Source organism: Mya arenaria, chromosome 6 (assembly GCF_026914265.1).
Source record: "Mya arenaria isolate MELC-2E11 chromosome 6, ASM2691426v1".
Taxonomy (NCBI): Eukaryota; Metazoa; Mollusca; class Bivalvia; order Myida; family Myidae; genus Mya; species Mya arenaria.
The window spans coordinates 76338585-76358143 of NC_069127.1; the positions used below are offsets into that span (position 1 = coordinate 76338585).

The following is a 19559-nucleotide window of genomic DNA, read 5'->3' on the forward strand; positions in this document are numbered from 1 at the left end:
TCATTTCGTATTTATTCGTGAATGCATTATGAAATTCTTAGACAAACCTTTACTACACCATTTTACCGTCGTAAAATTAACAACGACCATTTAAAGACTGCGATGGACCCGTTGTTTTATCATTGAATACATGTAGCCTAGTGTGATAGCAATACAATAAAATGATCCCTATTCTCTAGGGTATAAGTGTGTCTGAATGTGTGTGTGGTTGGGTGGGGTTTGGGGACATTCTCCATCATAAAACTGTCCAAATTCATATCTCAATATCGGAGATTTAAACAAATAAAATACACTAATGACTATTACCACTGCGGTGTTAGCACCTTAACACCATCAAACTGCTGTGCTTGGACCGAAACACCATACCAGTGCGGTCTAAGTATCGTAATACCATATCACTGCGGTGCTAGCACCGTAACGCGATCCCACGGCGGTGCTAGCATCGTAACACCATTCCACTGCGGTCATAACACCGTAGCACCATACAATTGAGGTGCTAGCACCGTAAGGCCATCTCACTGAGTTGCTAGCGCCGAAATATAACCATAACACTGCGGTGCTGACATCGTTACACCACACTACTGCGGTGTCTGCTGCCAACACCATCCAAATGATGTGCTAGTACCGCATTTCCATACCACTGCGGGCTAGCACCGTAACGCCATTTAACTGAGGTGCTAGCGCCGTAATGTCATCCCTCTGCGGTGCTAGCACCGTGTCACCATTTCCCTGCGGTGCAAGCACCGTATCCCCGTTACACAACGGTGTTAGCAGCACAACACCGTCAAACTGATGTGCTAGCACCGTTTCACAAAACTACTACGGTGCTAGCTCGGTAACACCATATGTATGTTGTGCACCGTAGAACCATGTCACTACGTTGCTTGCACCGCAACGGCCTCCCATTGAGGTGCTAGCGACCTTATACCATCCATCTGCGTTGTTAGCACCAAACCACCATCCCATCAGCATAACAGTATCCCACTGCGCTATGAGTACCTTAACAACATGCAACTGCTGTGCTTGCACTGAAGCACTATCCTCCTGTGGTTTTAGCACCTTAACACTATCCGAACGATAGCGCCGTTATACCATCCGACTGCGGTGCTAGCACCAAAACAATATCAACCTATGGTTTTAGCGCCGTTACACGATCCTATTGCGTTTCTTATACCTTATCACCACCCCACTTTGGTGATAGCACCGTAAAACTATTCCACTGCGGTGCTAGTTTCGCAATACCATCCTTTTCATTGCTAGCTACGAAACACCTTCCAAAAGCGGTTCAAGCACTGTAACACCATCGCACTTCACCTTACCACAGCGGCACTAGCACCATTTTACTAGCATACAACTACTGTGCCTGAACCGTATCACCATACTACTGTGCTAGTACCGTAATTTTTTTTTACTGCAGTGCTAGCTTCTTATAACCACATCACTGCGGTGTTAGCATCGTATCACCATATCAGTGCTGTGAAAGCACAAAATCACTTCACCACTGCGGTGCTAGCTCTGTATTACCATACCAATACGGTTCTAGCACACACTAACAACATCCCCTGTGGTGCTAGCACTGTCTACCAGTATCAATGCGTTCCTGGCACCGAACCACCATGTCGGCACGGAATCACTCTCACAATGCGGTGCTTGCCTCGTAATGAAAACCCACTGAGTACCGTAACACAATTACACTGACATGCAAGAACCGTAACATCATACCTCTGCGTTGCTAGCACTGTAACACCATACAACTGAGATATTAGCACTGTATCACCATGCCAGTGCGGTGCTAGCACCGAATTACCATACCACTGCGATGCTAGAACTGTATCACTATACTTATACGGTTAAAGCACCGTAACACCATCCCACTGTTGTGCTAGCACCGTATCACCATCCGTCTCTGGTGCTTGCACAGTATCACCATCACTCTGCGGTGCTAGCACTGTATCAACGTCCCTCTGCGGTGCTAACACTGTATCACCATCCCTCAGCGGCGATTGCACTGTATCACCATACCTGTGTGGTGCTAGCACCGTATCACCATTCCTATGTGGTGCTAGCACCGTATCACCATCCCTCTATGGTGCTAGCACTGTATCACCATTCCTATGTGGTGCTAGCACCGTATCACCATCCCATTGCGGTGCTAGCAATGTATCACCATACCAATACGGTTTTAGCACCGTAACACCATAACGCTACGGTGCCAGCACCGCATCACCATCCCTCTGTGGTGCTAGCACTGTATAACAATACCAATGCGTTCATAGTAGATATGCCTGCAAGACTGCAGTAACTAGTTGGCTTTAAAGAAAGACATACTACCGTCTTACAGGCATTCCTCCAAATGCTCGTACAGTAAGATAATAATAAACGATGCCTTCTCATAAATTAAACTTTGACTGGATTAAACAATATTGATTTGAACATTTATTTTCAATTTTCAAGATAAGTACAGATTTAGCACAATAAAAATACATGTAATTAACTATGTAACTAAAACATGAAAAGTAGACAAGTGATATAATTATGCAAAAAAAACGAATGAATCACGACATTGGCTACTGAGCTTGTTTCCATATAATTATTGATATTTACAGCAGTTTTGTGAGTGCCATGTGGAAGCTGTAAAAAGTCGCCTTGAACTTCCAATTAATGTAGTCATAATTTCCAGTCTTACAGAGACTGAGAACGGTAGTCTTAAGTTTACATAATCGTAGCCTTGTTGAAGAACTTGTTTACAAAGGTTTTAGTACATTTTCCTAGTCATAAGGAATCGCTGAAGCTCAAAAATTAGAAAGTAGGTCAAAAGGTCACATACAAGGTCATCCAACAACATTGATACTTGTTTGAAATACTGTACACATGGTCTTTATGTTATTGCTGTAGCTACAAAAATAAGAACGTAGTTCAAAAGATCACAGTCAAGGTCATTCGAGGACAACATTAATATTTGTTTTTAAACTGTACACACGGTCCAAATTATATTGCTATAGCTTCAAAATTAAGAAAGAAGGTCAAAAGGTCCCAGTCAAGGTCTTCAAAGCACAACATTGATATTTGTTGTCAAAACTGTACAAATTGTCCAAATTTAAATCGCTTTAGCATAAAAAAAGTAAGAAGGTCAAAATGTCACGGTCAAGGTCATCCGAGAAAAACATTGATACTCCTTTGCTAAATTCTACACATGGTCCAAATGTCATTGCTGTAGCTTCTAAAATAAGAAAGAAGGTCAAAATGTCACAAACAAGGTCATCAAAGTATAAAATATATATGTGTTTACAAAACAGTACACATGATTCAAAGTTCATTGCTGTAGAGTCAAAAATAAGACAGTAGGTCAAAAGGTCATAGTCAAGGTCATCTGACGACACCATTAATATTTGTTTGCAAAACTGTACACAAGGTCGTAATTTAATTGATGTAGTTTCAAAAATAAGAACGTAGGTCACAAGGTCACAGTAAAGGTCATCCAAGGACAGAATTAATAATTGTTTTCAAAACTGTACACATGGTCAAAATTTCATTGATTTAAATTCATGAATAAGAAAGTAGGTCAAATGGTCACAGTCAAGGTAATCCGATGACAACATTAATACTTCTTTGCAAAACTGCACACATGGTCCACATTTCATTGCTGAAGCTTTAAAAATAAGAAAGAAGGTCAAAAGGTCACAGTCAATGTCATCCGAGGTCATCATTGATATTTGTTTTCAAAACTGTACACATGGTCCTAATTTTATTGCAGTTAGTTCAAAATAAGAAAGTAGGTCTGAAGGTCACAGTCAAGGTTATCCCAAGACAACATTGATAATTGTTTTCAAAACTGAACACATGGTTTAAATGTCATTGCTGTAGTGTCAAAAATAAGTAAGTAGGTTGTAAGGTCACAGCCAAGGTCATCCGAGCACAATATAAACATTGTTTTCGAAACTGTACACATGGTCCAAATTGTATTGCTTTGGCTTCATAAATAAGAAAGAAGGTCAAAAGGTAAAAAACAAGGTCATCCAAGAACAACATTGATACTTGTTTGCAAAACTGTACACATGGTCTTTATAGTATTGCTGTAGCTACAAAAATAAGAACGTAATTCAAAAGGTCACAGTCAAGGTCATTCGAGGACAACATTAATATTTGTTTTCAAACTGTACACATGGTCCTAATTACATTGCTATAGCTTCAAAATTAAGAAAGAATGAGAAAAGGTCACAGTCAAGGTCTTCGACTACTGAGCTTGTTTCTGTAGTTTTTCATATATATATTGTACTAATGTCTCGCTCCTGAGCATTGATGAAATTAGTACCCGGTGCACACCAAAGCAGGATGTAACAAATCTTTTACCGCTAAATAAAATAAGCTTCGAAGGCAAAGCAAAACACAGTTAAGTAAATAGCTATGTCTGACTGCATGCTTTGCTATGAAGTAAAGGGGACAGAGATAGCTCAAGTGATATTGAAAGATGAAAAAAGGAAAGCCATAACAATCTGAAATCTTTTAATAAGGGATTATCATATTTTCTTGTTGGACACCATTGGTTGGTATTTGATTGTTTTCGTACATATGTCTTTTTGTATAAGCTTGTGCTTGTGCGTGCGGTTTGTATTACACTCGTATCGTGTTATCGTATTTGACCATGTCCTCCCCATTTTTTATGTATGTATGAAATGATATGTTTTTATTGTGAAATAATTATTGCGGAAGAAAGCTGCAATTTTTGTACGGTCATTCGCTTGATATTTTACATTTTATGACCATTCAGCAATCAAAATCGGAGAAGAGCAGTGATAAGGTACTACCTAGTAGTTGTAGAGCGATTATCGGCGTTGGTTGATTTATTGTCGCCGCGGGCTTAAAGTTTACGATCGTCGACGATTTCTTGTCGGTATCGAGTAATCGAAGTGTTGCAGCCGTGTACTCTAGTTCAGTATCTTTTCGTTTACGGAAGTTAATGAATTTATATACGGTTACGCTGGAAAATGAGAAAGAATAGTATCTCAGCTTTTGTTGCATTATCTATTTAGTAATATAGATTTCAAAAAATTATCAGAGATAATTTCATTGCCTTGAGGTTTCTTTTAGATTATAATGTTTAACCTCTAGTATTACTAGTCATTATTGCTGACAGTGTAAATGCACTTATAATTTTATGAGTTTGTAAGCAATTTATTCAAGTCAGATACTGACATTGAGTTATCATGATGCATTGACTATTCAGTTTTATGACTTTACATTAAGTTTACATAGAGTTTATCTCATGTTTGTTTTTGATTTGCGTGTTGACAATTTGTCGTATATGAGCATTTAGTTGGAAAAACATATAAAGTTACAAACAACATAAATATTTCACTTCCTTATTTTATAAATTCTTAAGCCATGCAAAAAGTGCAATTTTATTTACCAGTACCTACTAACTAGATAAAATGTCACAAAGTGAACATTATTTGTTGGATAAATATCGATCAATCTGATTAATTAGTTTGTCTGTCTGATATATCGATAATGAATCTCAAGCCGATCGCCCATCACTACTGCCCAGGAGCCCTCGGTGAAAAGTAAAGTTCGATTGGTGGATATACCACATTACGTGCACCAGCCAGCTTAAACTTGACAAAATATCGTTTGAGTTCATAAGCATAATTTGAATACAAATTGATCATATGAAAGTAGAGTTAAAACCCCCATTGAACTCCTGTTTCACTGACCACTCCGATGCGATGAATCCTTCACTTTCTGATACACCTATTTGATGTATGCTGTCTGTCTGTGTGTAATCTATGTGTTGTCTCCCGTTCAATGTCAGGCATCAGCCTAGTACCTTTAAATATGGTGCTTGGCTACTTAGCTTGTCTCTGTAGTATCCATTGTATTTTTCTAAATCTATATACTTCTTTCCTCCCATAAAGTTGGTACTGGCTCCGACGGGGCAAGTCTGAGGTTGAACGCTCAATCCCCCCTCTTAATGTGCCAACAGTTTCCCAGACATTCATTGAAAACGATAATCTAATGTTTGTGCAATTTGTGTGTTATCTTGGTACTTTTTAGGTCTCTCTTTCGGAGGCTGTTGGGCATTTATCCTTGTGACTTGAAGCAGGATATTCATTGTATTATTATTATTAGCTCAATGTTTCTGAGGTTGATAGATGTAGGGACAGATAAGTACACCGAGTTAACTCCCGTTTTGCTGACGATCAATAGAAAACATTCTTATCCTTTGTTGATAGCGATATTGTTATAGTCTATTATTGGTGTAAGTAGACCTTCGTGTTTGTCTTTTAGGTCGATTTCTTAGAATTTTCATAATAACATTAAAATAAATTTATGAGGTATTAAATCATATAAATCAATGAGATGCTTAAGTTAATTTTTCATGTCAATAACGAAGAAAAAGTAATAAAATTCGCTCAAAATGCACCATTTCGGACTTATATTAAAAAAAATAATAGTAGTACCCTCTTATCATTTTCAACTACATCAATTTAGCTTTCGAAGGAGGGGCGCATGTCAAAAGGCTGGTCCATTGTAGCCTTTTATTAAACATTACTATGTATTCAAAACTGGCAACACAACCTTGCTTGGAAAAATATCTGTAATAAAAACGCTCGCCCTTCAAATATACGCTTTCCCTTATACTCTGTTACAAAATCAACCGTATCAACTAACAGATAATATATTAAAATTTATTTTAGCTTATTTTGGTATAATAATACATATTTACTATAAATAGTTAAAGAATTAAAATGGAACTATCGGTGCAATAATAGTGAAATTAGTTTTACCAATAATGACACCTTCCGTGTTTTAGTAACGAGTACTACACGAAACCGTACCGGATGTTTACATTCGGCAAAGGTCATAAAGCAGTGAGACAAGGAAATGTTTTGTTGAAACGTTTTGTTTTACTTTATTAGTTGAGAAATGTTAATTATTCCAGCGAATGGCTAGGGTCATTCAAGCCGAGAAACTGCTCCTAGGCTTGATCGACCCTAGCTGTGCTCACCTATTGAAATGAACATCAAAAACAGCCGATGTAAAACAGTAGATATTAGAAGAATTGAAAAATTGCAGGCTTTTTCGGAAAACACGTACAAAAAGCTGTGCTTTTTTGATTTCCAGTTATCTTTATTTTTCGCAGCTGATGCCATCTAAAACCTTTTTTATATCTCAGTTTTAAGACTTCAGACTACAGGTTAATTATATAACATATCCTTCATTATTTTACAAAATCATGTTTTTAAATCCATTTGAAATCATTGACAAATGACAAAACATATGTATTATACAGGATAATATATGGTTGACCATGGCTTTTGGTTGATAATTGCCCCAGCTTTTGGTTGATAATTGCCTTCCTTCCACTGGGGCAATTATCAACCAAAAGCCATGGTCAACCATGTATTATTCTATTAACAAACTATATTCAATCAAGCGAGAAAAAATTAGAAACTCCTGGGAATACGGTGGCTTGACATTCCATGAAAGACATGAAATAATACTTCTGCATGTGATTAAAACAATCTTGATTCAAAGACTTATCGATGAAAACATTCAAGGTTTAACATACGATAGGGGGAAATGTTTTATTTGTCAGGCAGAAAAAAACAACAGAACACGTTTGTTATAATATGAGTATTCACAACATTATATTAACCCCTCAACTTCCATTCATTAAATGAACTGCCTTTCGGCAATTACGGTTGTCATCCGATGATATCATCTTCGGATATGTTTGGATCGCAATTCATCGCATAACAATATACATGAAAACTGTTGATCTTAGTATTGTGTCAGAAGGTCGCGTAAAATATAAATCACCATTTTAATAAGTGGTCAACTATCATATGTTATATGTAGTGTTTCCATAAGTGTTTCAATTTTACGTTTAAAGTGATTTCAAGTGGTTGATCTTTTCCTGCGTTATTGTGACGTCATTTGAAAAAAATGTTTCCGGATACAGTCGGGTCAATCTATTAACAGAATGGGTATTGTAAGAAAGGATTACTGAAATAAGGATTAGAGTACTGGATTACGTCATTTGAAAAAAAATGTTTCCGGATGCAGTCGGGTCGTTCTATTAACAGAATAGGTAAGAAAGGATTACTGAAAGGTTAACTTAAATTAAATGAAGTATTATTTTAACAATTTTTGAATGAAAAAATTAACTATTGGTGTAAATATAAGTAATGAATTGCGGGATTGAACGCAATTTGGCTGGTCAAAGTACGCGTGGAGTCCTTCGGACTGCACACACTTTGACCAGTCCAATTGCTTTCATACCCGATAATGACATCAATTCCGCAATTAATTCCTTAAATAATCTCTTTGAACTTACTACAAAGAAACCAAGAACAAATTAATATACGAAAATACATTATCCGGAAATCTCTGAATGTTAATACAATAATGAAACTAAATACTATGAGGTATTTACAAATCTGTCTGTACCTTGGACACATCTTTGATGTTAGATTACTGAAATTCTTCTCATTTGATGAAATGAAATTTCTTTCCAAAAGTTATGATATAATGGTAAGTTCTTGAAACATCTCCCATTGGCCAATAACATGCCACAATTTACTGAAATGAAGACCAAAGAGGAAATCTAAAAAAAATCACTAGTATACACGAATACAGTATAGAACAATTCAAAGTCAAACAAAGAAGAGAAGGATAACCAACTCTTGCATATGCGATCTGTGTTCTAGAAATGTAGAAACTTTCTTCATATTCTTGGGGGTGCCCCGTATGACAAGACCTGTCGAATAAAATAAAGATCTATCTCCAGTCAAATGGTATACTTATTGGACTAAATTTAATAAAGTTTTTATTTGATAAACGTTTCATTTGTTTTTGGTTTAAAGTACCGGCAAGTCATTCTAAACTTTCGAAATTTCGAAATATAATTTCACATTCGAATATATATATATTGAAAGCGAAATGGCTATCATGAAAATAAACTTAAGGTTTATTTAGAAAATGGGCTCCGTATCATTTATACAACAACAACAACAGCAACAGCAACAGCAACAACAAAACAATCCACCATGTATAGAATAACAGTATAGCAAAAACCTTTTGGTTTATGGCCTTCTCTCTTTTTTACTTGAAAATCAATACCTAACATAGAAAATAAGTTATAGTTAATACATTAACAAACATTTTCTGTAAATGTCTGCTACCTTCTTCTGTAAATGTACACTTTTTGATCGATATTGTTTTTATTGTCGTTTACATCTGAATAATTACAAATCGTATATTGGATGTTGTCATTCATTGTCACTTGTCGTTAGGCTGCTTTCATATGGAGTTACACTGTTTTTGTGCGTACACCATTTCAACTTTCTAAAAATGTTTTCTGGTCTCTTGGGAAAGAAAAAGGAGAAGGAGAAAAAGAAGGGAGAACTATTAAGTGCGATGAAAAAGCACTTCAACGCCAAAAATTGCAGCTGTCATCGTGTTGTTCAGCGATCGTTCATTTAAGGAAATATATTCACTAAAAAATTAAATAAATTAACATTTGAGGATTAACTTTTCGCACAATAACATAACTTAAAAGCTCTAAAGCGTTTGTTTTATATTCAAGCATAAATATATACCAGCAGTGCATAAAACGATAACTATTCGTAGGTTTTGTATCCGTATAAAATAATTTAATTTGCTATTTTACATTCAATTATGCTATCTCTGCAAAAATTAAATTAAAGTTTCCCCCTGCATTCAGCAAATATCACAATCCGACACTCTATCGCTCATACTTGAGTTACAATTCCATATCAAATGTTTACATTATTGATTATTGGTGAAACGCATTGTGGTTTTTATTCATTCAAATGTTAAACCTACTCTTGCTTCATATTACATAACCACTTTTGTTCATTTAGACTTGACGAGTTTGTTTAGGATTTCTGAAACTTTAAATTCAGCATTTTTATCAATCAGTCTAAGTAACTGTTAAAGGTTATTACAATATAACAAAATCAACGGTTTAATTCGACACATATTTATGCACATTAAAGACGTTAATAATGTTTGAAAATATACGCCTAATTACAATAACCCATATGTAATGAGTAATGTGATGTTTTGTGTGGAAAGTCATCAGTTTCGTTAGCAAAAGAAAGCCACGTTTTTGTATGATTTTTGTTTTTATGTCGCCTGTGAAGCATGGCAGACACATTGGGATTATGTTGTCTGGCGTCGTCGTCGTAGTCCGCGCCTTCACACTTTCATTTCCTCTCTCCTTCTGCTATGTATGTTTATTGACATAATATTTGAAATGAGCTCCTCAACACCAGCTCGCACAACTCTCCAGAGTTATGACCTTTAAATTGTCAAAATTTGATCAAACTTACTTCGTCCGCTGTCCAACTTGACAGTTCTTATTCAATCCTTGTCAAACTTAGTTGCAGTGTAAATGGGCGTCTTATATGTAGACTGAGTATGATCAACGGTCAAATCGGATTATTAACTATGATGTTATGTCCCATAAACTATCAATATTAGACCAAATTCACTTTGACCGCTTTTTTACATGAGCAATTATTATCCAATCTTTACTATTAACGGGTTACAATATTGAAGGCCATACTATCTGGAACTAGTTTGATTAACAGCCAGATCACACCATTTACGGTGTGTTGTCAGGATTTGTCCCAATATACTTTGACAGTCTTCTCATACTGAAACGTTTCATATCCGACACTTAGCAAATGGGGAGACAATATAAATGTTGATAATATCCCCTTTGTGTTTGGAAAACAAGCGGATCGTAATAGTAATGCCGAAGCTATGACCCATGAACTTGTCAAAACTTCACCAAAACACTTTGTAAAATTCAGCAGGCGACATCATACAGTCGGGACCATGATTTGATTATCTACATTGACCAAGCCATGACTTATAAAACGTATACAAATATATATTAAATGGCTCAAATGTTTAATTACCCATGCTTTTCACAAAATATGAGAGCAATATATGTAATCATTATTTATAGTGATACTTTTGTCATATGTTATTAAAAATCATTAAATTTATTAAATTTATTTGAACATATCTGCAATCTCTATGACATGCACAATATAACTACGGAATTTGGTTTGAAAATGATAGAGAACCCGACAGGCGGAATATTTGATTTGTGGTATTCAAGTTTATTGATAATATTATATTGCAGATACTGTTAAATAATACAAATGGAAAGGCATTGAACGTGAACACGTTTAGTTTTTTTTTATCACATACGATGTTAGATGAGATAACGAAATAACGTGCATGATCTTTCCACATCCTTCCGTAGATTTGGTACTTTTTTGCTGTCACAAGTCTCAGTTTCGCTTTTTTAAATAAAAGAGATGTGTTTCTACATGAAAAAATAACTTTCGTTTGCAACTAATAAATCGTCGATCTACCTTTATAATGCATTCTGTTAAATTACAGGAGATCCATTGTTTGTTACGTGTAGATAGGTATTCAGGCACATTGTACTACATTAAACAAATTAAAAAAGCGTTTTTACAACAAGTATAAATTTGATTTATAGTATCTTTTGTAATACAGCCATTGAACTATTTTCCATTATCCCTTACACCGATTCACCGAGTGTTTCAGAAGTCATGTTGTTTTGATTGAGCATCCGCAATGAGATATGAATGCTTTTTAACACAATATGCCATCAGATTTATCAAACAATTTACCGATCGGTATAAAATATCCCTTAATAATGTTAGTTTCTTTCTTTCTTTACATTTAATTTAAACAAATCAGCTTCACACATATTACACAATATTTTTTTGTAAAATTATTATATCACACAATGATGTGTGTAAAGCACCATTCCACCAACACGTGTATCAACGATTATGAACGCTTTTACCCTGAACGAAACGAAAAAAAATATCATATTTTATTTTCATAATTCTTTACATTTCCTGTTTATCTTACCTGACCACGATACTTGTACAAATAATAAAACTATCTTTGACAAGAAACCAAATTAAAAACAAATATAATAAAATCAAAATGACCTTAGTCCATCCAATAAGTACGCTTTAACAGAGGACCTAAAACTATTAATGGACTTAATATCTTGTGGTAACTTATTAAACAATGAACAACCACGATGGGCAAAGTACTTCTAACTAAAACGTTTGGCCTTTGGGTAGAAAAAGCGACCACTGTCGACAAATGAAGATGTATCATTGACACTAGTTGAAAAACACCATTTATATCAACCAATGGGTCTTGAATCCTAGTATTCACCATTTATATCAACCAATGGGTCTTGAATCCTAGTATGCTGATGGAAAATTTTGTAGCTGTGGTGCAAATCTAACTAAAAATATTTTAAAAAAAGTGCCGAAAGTGTTCCGATTTAGGTACTCAGCCAGTATAGAACAGATATATTCCTAGTGGATTTTATCAAATCAAAGAGGTATTTACAAACAACAAGAGCTGTCACAGTATGTGACGAATGCCCCCAAATGTGACATTGACCTATGAACAAGGTCAGTACATGAAAAGTTACATATGGCAAGTTATTTTAAATTGCTTCTGAACATAAAAATACCACCCATACTTGACAACCTACATTCTTATGTCCTTATATTCAGCATTCCATTGTGAATAAACACTAAGTGTATCTTTCACCTTAGAGGTAGGGACACGGTTCTTGCACGCGACACGTCGTCTTGGTATGTCGAACACATGTGGCAAGTTATTTTAAAATCTGTCCATACAAGGGAAAGTTACAGCCCGGACACGACAACCTATACTCTATGTCCTTATATGCAGCATTCCATTGTGAATAAACACTAAGTGTGACCTTGACCTAAGAGGTAGGGACACGGGTTTTGCACGCGACACGTCGTCTTGGTATGCCAAACACATGTGGCAAGTTATTTTAAAATCTGTGCATACAAGAGACAGTTACAGCCCGGACACGACAACCGATGCTCTATGTCCTTATGTGCAGCATTCCATTGTGAATAAACACCTAAGTGTGACCTTGACCTTAGAGGTAGGGACACGGTTCTTGCACGCGACACGTCGTCTTGGTATGCCAAACACATGTGGCAAGTTATTTTAAAATCTGTCCATACAAGGGAAAGTTACAGCCCGGACACGACAACCTATACTCTATGTCCTTATATGCAGCATTTCATTGTGAATAAACACTAAGTGTGACCTTGACCTAAGAGGTAGGGACACGGGTCTTGCACGCGACACGTCGTCTTGGTATGCCGAACATATGTGGCAAGTTATTTTAAAATCTGTACAAACAAGGGAAAGTTACAGCCTGGACACGAGTTATTGAGCCGGACACACGGACGTACGGAAGGACGGACGGACGGACGGACGGACGGACGGTGCGATTTTAATATGCCCACCTTCGGAAGCATAAAAACTAAAATACGACGAATATCAACTTAACGATCTTCTAACGCAAAGGCATTGAATAAGCTAAATCAACTGAGTACGAGTGCACAAATTGAAAACAATATATAATAACATCAATTGGTCGAACATTTTGAAAACTTGTTTAATACAAATACTGATGTTGATAATATCATACCTGAAATAGTTGAAACCGAATATAAATGAGACTACGGAGATTATATTCAACGCTGAAATAGAGGACGATGAAACTTTCAGAGCTATTTAAAACTTTATAACTTGAAAACGTGGAGGCAGCGGTAATATCATACCGGACTGTTATGTATCATCCATAGATGTACTATTATCTATAATAAAACCGCTATTTGATCTTCAATGGAGGTTACTTTCCTAGAGAATGGCACGAAGCAATAATCATATCGATTCTTTTTAAAAGGGCGACCGGTCGTCAGCACACAATCAAAGAGACATTTAGCTATTGAATATCCTCGGTTAAATATGCACCAGTATTATCAAAAGGCGTCTTACATTTTATGCTAATATTTTCGACCAAATTAAAGTACCGCAAGCCGGGTTTAGAGAATAGTACTGCACTGTTTATAATGCGTTTGTGCTGCATAGTATTTTTAACAAGCAACATAATAAAAGTTTGCTGCAAATTAAATGTGGCATCTGTAAACTTTTTTGAAGGCTTTGACTTCAATAATTTACAAAGTAAAAGCAAAAGTTAGAGATAGTAAAAATATTAATTCGGCAGAATTTAAATACCAACTAGGACTTATACTGCTGCTTATTTTCACCGATGCTTTTTGTATTTTTCTTGAATGAAATCGTCAAAAAGTTTTAAGAGGATGGCCATAGCAAGAGAAATAAAAAAAATCCAGATTGGAGACAACTATTTATATACTGTTTGCGGTCGATTTGGCCTTAGCCTCAGATACAGTTGTCGGATAACAGAGACATTTGAATTTGCTAAAACAATTTACTGAAAAGATAATCTTACAGTCAACACACTAAAAACTAATAATCGTATATTAAAACATCAAACGTCCGTATACAAGCACATCTCCCTCTCATCCACGAAGTCATCGTATACGAATTTAATATTGAAAGGCTACAACTCACAAACAATTCAGTGTCGTTCTATTTAGTAGCTGTTCATGGCATGATCATATTCAGTCCGTCAAAATGAAGGCCTGGCAACGTATTTACCTCATGCGATGTTTAAAATATGTCCCAGATATATATTGTTGAAGTTTTATATAAAACTTTTATTCGGCTTCTGTTGAAATATGCAGATGTGTCGAAGCTAGCGAAGAGGGCATAAAATTTCAGCATGAGGCAGCGCGAATCATCTCCGCAGCATCACGATTTATTTTCCTTTCTTTATAATAAAACGGGACTTGAATACATGAAACAAAGAAAGTGGAAACATAAACTTACTCTGTTCTACAAGATATTGTATTCCCCTATGCCAGGTTATCTTATTCCGTCCTGTTACAACCTCGTACAATCTTCGAAATTCTGTTAACTTAATATGTCTTGTAAAACCCAGATGTTATCAATTCATTTTGGCCATCTGCAATATTCTCATGGAATGCACTGCCGGAATCAGTTCGTTCTTTTCCATCCTTGCCATCCCTCAAGTATAATCGTAACAAAAACAAACAATCAGTTCCTCATTTTTACTATGAGGGTAAACGCAAATTGAGTGTCACTCGTGCCAGGCTGGTGATTCACTGTAGTAATCTTAATGATCACTTGCTCTCTAATGTTGTCAATAGCCCAAATTGCCAATGTGGAGAAATTGAGAATACCACTTCTTCTACACCTGTCCCCTATATCATGCTCAAAAACATAACCTATTCGACCAATTGTCTGCAATCAGACCTTTGTCTACTACTGTTTATTTATTATCTAATATCTACCTCTGACCTGAACCCCCCCCCCCCCCCCCCCATCGCCCTGTTTCCTTCCGTTTCTCTCTTTGTGTCTACTTCCATACTTCCAACGCATTTTACCACCTACTACGTCATATATTTGGCATCTACCTTCCACCTTATCCACCACACTATAACAAGTAAAAATAGTCTTCAAATCATAACAGCATTAACCCCAGTACACGCAGACTGATGAGGTGACAGAAGCGATGCATTGTATAAGCTTTAAAGTTTCCTTCTCAATTCTGTCGTGATTATTTTGTTTTGTGCATATATCACTTGATTTTTTATTCTATTTTTACTACAGTATTTTCTTTGATTATGCTTAAACCATGTGTATCTTTAAAATGTTGAAATAAACATTGTTTTGTTTAAACCAAAGACGTTTTTACCGGTTAAATATATTGAAACCTAAGTATGTATAATCCCTACATTTGGCTTAGTACAGAATCAGAAATAATATTACAAAATCTGTCATTGTATATAATGCGTTCATCTTACGAATAGGAATTGATTTAGCTATACATGAAATCCAGGAAAATATATTTTGTGTTGATGTTTTGTTAAAACGAACAATAGGATAGCTGGATAACCGGTCTTTTGTTAAGCATGATAACATGTATAATATATATGCAATGTTAAGAATTGTGTTTAATAATTTGCCAACAAAAATAGTAAACATGTATAAGGTATACGTTTGCAACGGTAAGGATGTGGTTTGATAATTTGCCTAGTAAAATTGTGAAGTAAAAATCAAATTATTAAAAATTATTAACTGATAAGTCTTGAATATAATGAAATACAAGGTTTAGTACTTTGTTTATCAAATTAAAGAACTCTCTCTTTATAAATTTCACTGAAATGCAATTTCTAAACGAAAATGTGTGACCATAAGATCTTGATGATCTTTAATAATATTCCTAGAATTTTTAGAAAGTGCCATATTTAACATTGTTCACACACCAACATCTCCATTTCTTAATTAATCCTAATCATGTGTTTAACGATTATGTATAGCAATACTATATCGGTTAAGTTTGAATATGGGCGAAATTAAACTAGTAGGTCTTGAGTTTTATGTCCTTGATTTATAAAATAACGGAGAAAATAATGCAATAATTCACTATGTTTACACTCTTACACCCTTATTTACGAGTATATTAAAATCTACAAACGATTACTGAACAAAAGCTTTGAACGTTAAGTATGCTTATAAGCCAAGTTGGACAACTTGGTTTAAATGGTGAATATCACTATTTTTCACTCTAGTAAATTCTATTCAAAAGCCGTCCTTGTCGTATTGGAGCCGAAGGTATATTCAATCAAGGAATTTCAATGGCTGACCTATTAAACTCATTTACGTCATTATGATTATTTTGTTTACATCCGCATTTGTTTCGACGTTTTCCGACAAATAAGGGTTAATTGTGGCCAACATGAGCTTAAATGAGCACTGACGTGGCTTTTGATAAGCACGTCTGTTCATTTATAGATAGACGGATAAGTTGGCTTTACTGTAAGCACAACAGGATACTGAGGGCTGCGCGGAACCTATTGTGTCTATAACAGAAAATTAGGAATTATACCCTAATGGAGTTTTTAAGACTCAGTTGACTCAGATAGAAACACATTATGGCTATCTTCTTTTTCAGAAAGATCTGAAAACGTTACCCTAAGTTCCACTTGAAATAAAGGAACATACATTTTTCAATTTTCCACCTGTTTTCGACACAAACTAAAAATAACTTATTCGTACTCTGATCTTAAACTGGCCATTACCTTGACCTTGAGGTGGTCAATGTTGTATATTGCTTTGAAGTACATTATGTAACAAGCATTATCCATGTTAATATTTAGCCTTATCCAATGAAAGAAAATAGTCCTATTCAAACATTACATACTTAGCGAATTAATGGCCGTCATTTTGGACGCCAATCTTGGATACCTCGGTCCAAACCACGCGTTGGCAATTTATACTATCACTTGAATATACTACAGACTTTGCCGAACATTATGATATATACTATTGCATGTCACCCACTCCTTGAATAAGCAACTTTTGAGGTGATTGGCATTTAACTATTATTTCTAGTATTTTGAAATGATAATTATATTCGTGAGATGAAAGAAACTTTGCTATTGGATATGTTTTCATAATTCTTTTCAACAACAGACACTTAAATAATATTGACAACAAGTGAGAACATGACAAGTTTTTGGTACATAACAATGGGGAAAATAATTTTTATAAAACCTTATATACAATTTTTAGAGTTTCTTTGTTAGATTTTATCAAACGGTTAATACAACTTAAATAAAGTATTGATTCATTTTATAATTTATTTATTATGACAGGTCCTCTTTAAAATAGAATTTCGCATAGCAAATTCAACGTTCATATAGACTAATACTCATTTTAAAAACCATGAGAAAGAATAAAAAAATATGCTGTCGAATCTTCTTCGAGTGGGCATTGGCTGGCATGAAACCGGCCTGGAGGATTACCCTATACCCCCACAAATACCATACTCGATCGAAAATGGTTGGGAAAATACTATTGGACAAAACATTATTGAAGAAAAAGTTTAAACTTCATCACTGATTTCAGAGTAGGAGAATAAAAACTCAACGTTGGGGAACCTAACGCTCACCTCTGTCGTAAAATGGCAGAAATGTCATGTTTTTTTTAAAAGAGTTGAGAACAACACGATTTTTTTTATCTAATATATCTTTTTTCAAATACTGTCATACTGATATAAAATAACTCCTTTATAACCTCGAGTTTGGATGTGGGTCATGTCAGTTAAAAAACTAAATTACTTGGTCAAAGCATACAAAAATGTTTTCAACGAATCCCGTTCAGAATGATCATCGATAATTCTGTTCAGAATGATCGTTTTTATCAAATCTAGGCCAATTTCGAATATGAGGGTTTCCGTATGAATAAACATCACAAAGATCACTATTATTCTACATTCGACCATAACATCATCGATACATACAACTTTGTTCAAAATTGTCTTTATATAATCTACATCGAAGTCGGATATAGGTCATGCTGGTTCCAAACAGGTCGATAGGTAAATATTTTATGAATTGCTTGGACGATCCATTTGATACTTGGTCTGAAACTAACTAGCATTGACCTCTCACACGCTAGTTCAAACAGTTCTGGCTCAATACAGCATGGCCACTAGAGCTAAATTAGATTTTCATCAAAATCTATTCTTAATCTTCCTTTTTTTGTTAAAGCATTAATACTACAGATCATAATGAAATTATTTTCAAACAGTCGAGTTCGATGTGGTATTTAAAGCCTGTTTAGATGTTTATATAGCTTGGCATGTTTATTATAAACATTTTTAATAGAATGGTTTATATTGTAGTTGTATTTAAATCCAAAATTGCTACAAGAATGGGAATAGTTTCAGGTGAATCCAGCATATGGACAAGTCAGAAAGCAAGATGCAAGTTTTGCGTCAATATCATTTATGTAATAGGGGTTGTTTTTGTGATGTTGAGCACCAAAATATGTTCACTAAACGCCATGGCTTTTCCTTTCAGATCAAAAACAACATTTTATCTCTTTACGTCCATAAAATGCCCGATGTGGAGACAATTCTGATTCCGGAGCACACTTTTATTTTTGCCTTGCATCATTGTGATTACTTAAACCAGAAGAAACTTATGATAAAATACAACTTAGCATGTTTATATATTTATATGAAACTCGTTTTACAGAATGAAGAACCGGAATATCAAAAGCTGGTTGGAATATTCAGAGGAGATATTCGACTTCGTTTGATCCCAAAACAAATTTTGCACTTGCTGTTTTTAATTGGTGAGTTATCGTGCATGATAAGAGGATACACATGCGTTCTTTCGTAAATATTTTCTAACCTCCTACATAGTGCAGATCATTGTTTTTAATAAATAAATTGGTATTATGTGCAGATTCAGACAGTACTTCGTGTAAACGAGTGCATAATGAACCATAATGCGATGCGTCAACTTCAATTGACTTTTTTATCCCCCGCCGAATCGAAGGTTTCGAGATGGGGATATTGTTTTGGCGTTGTCCGTCCGTCCGTCATTCCGTCCGTTCGTCAGTCCGGAACCAAATCTTGGTAGGAATTGATCGTAAATGTTAAAACATGGTCAGAATGTTCTCCTTGATCAAATCTCGACCACTTGTAAAAGTGGGTCACATGGGGTCAA

The 19559-nt window shown here is 35.3% G+C and overlaps 1 protein-coding gene across 1 annotated transcript in view; it reads left to right on the forward strand.

Annotated features, from left to right (window-relative positions):
• The window catches only part of LOC128237380 (uncharacterized), an 81676-nt gene that overhangs the window by 4870 nt on the left and 57247 nt on the right, over positions 1–19559 (forward strand). The window contains exon 2 of the mRNA XM_052952861.1: positions 19083–19182. Coding sequence (XP_052808821.1) covers positions 19083–19182 — 100 coding nt within the window. The remainder of the gene's footprint in view (positions 1–19082; positions 19183–19559) is intronic.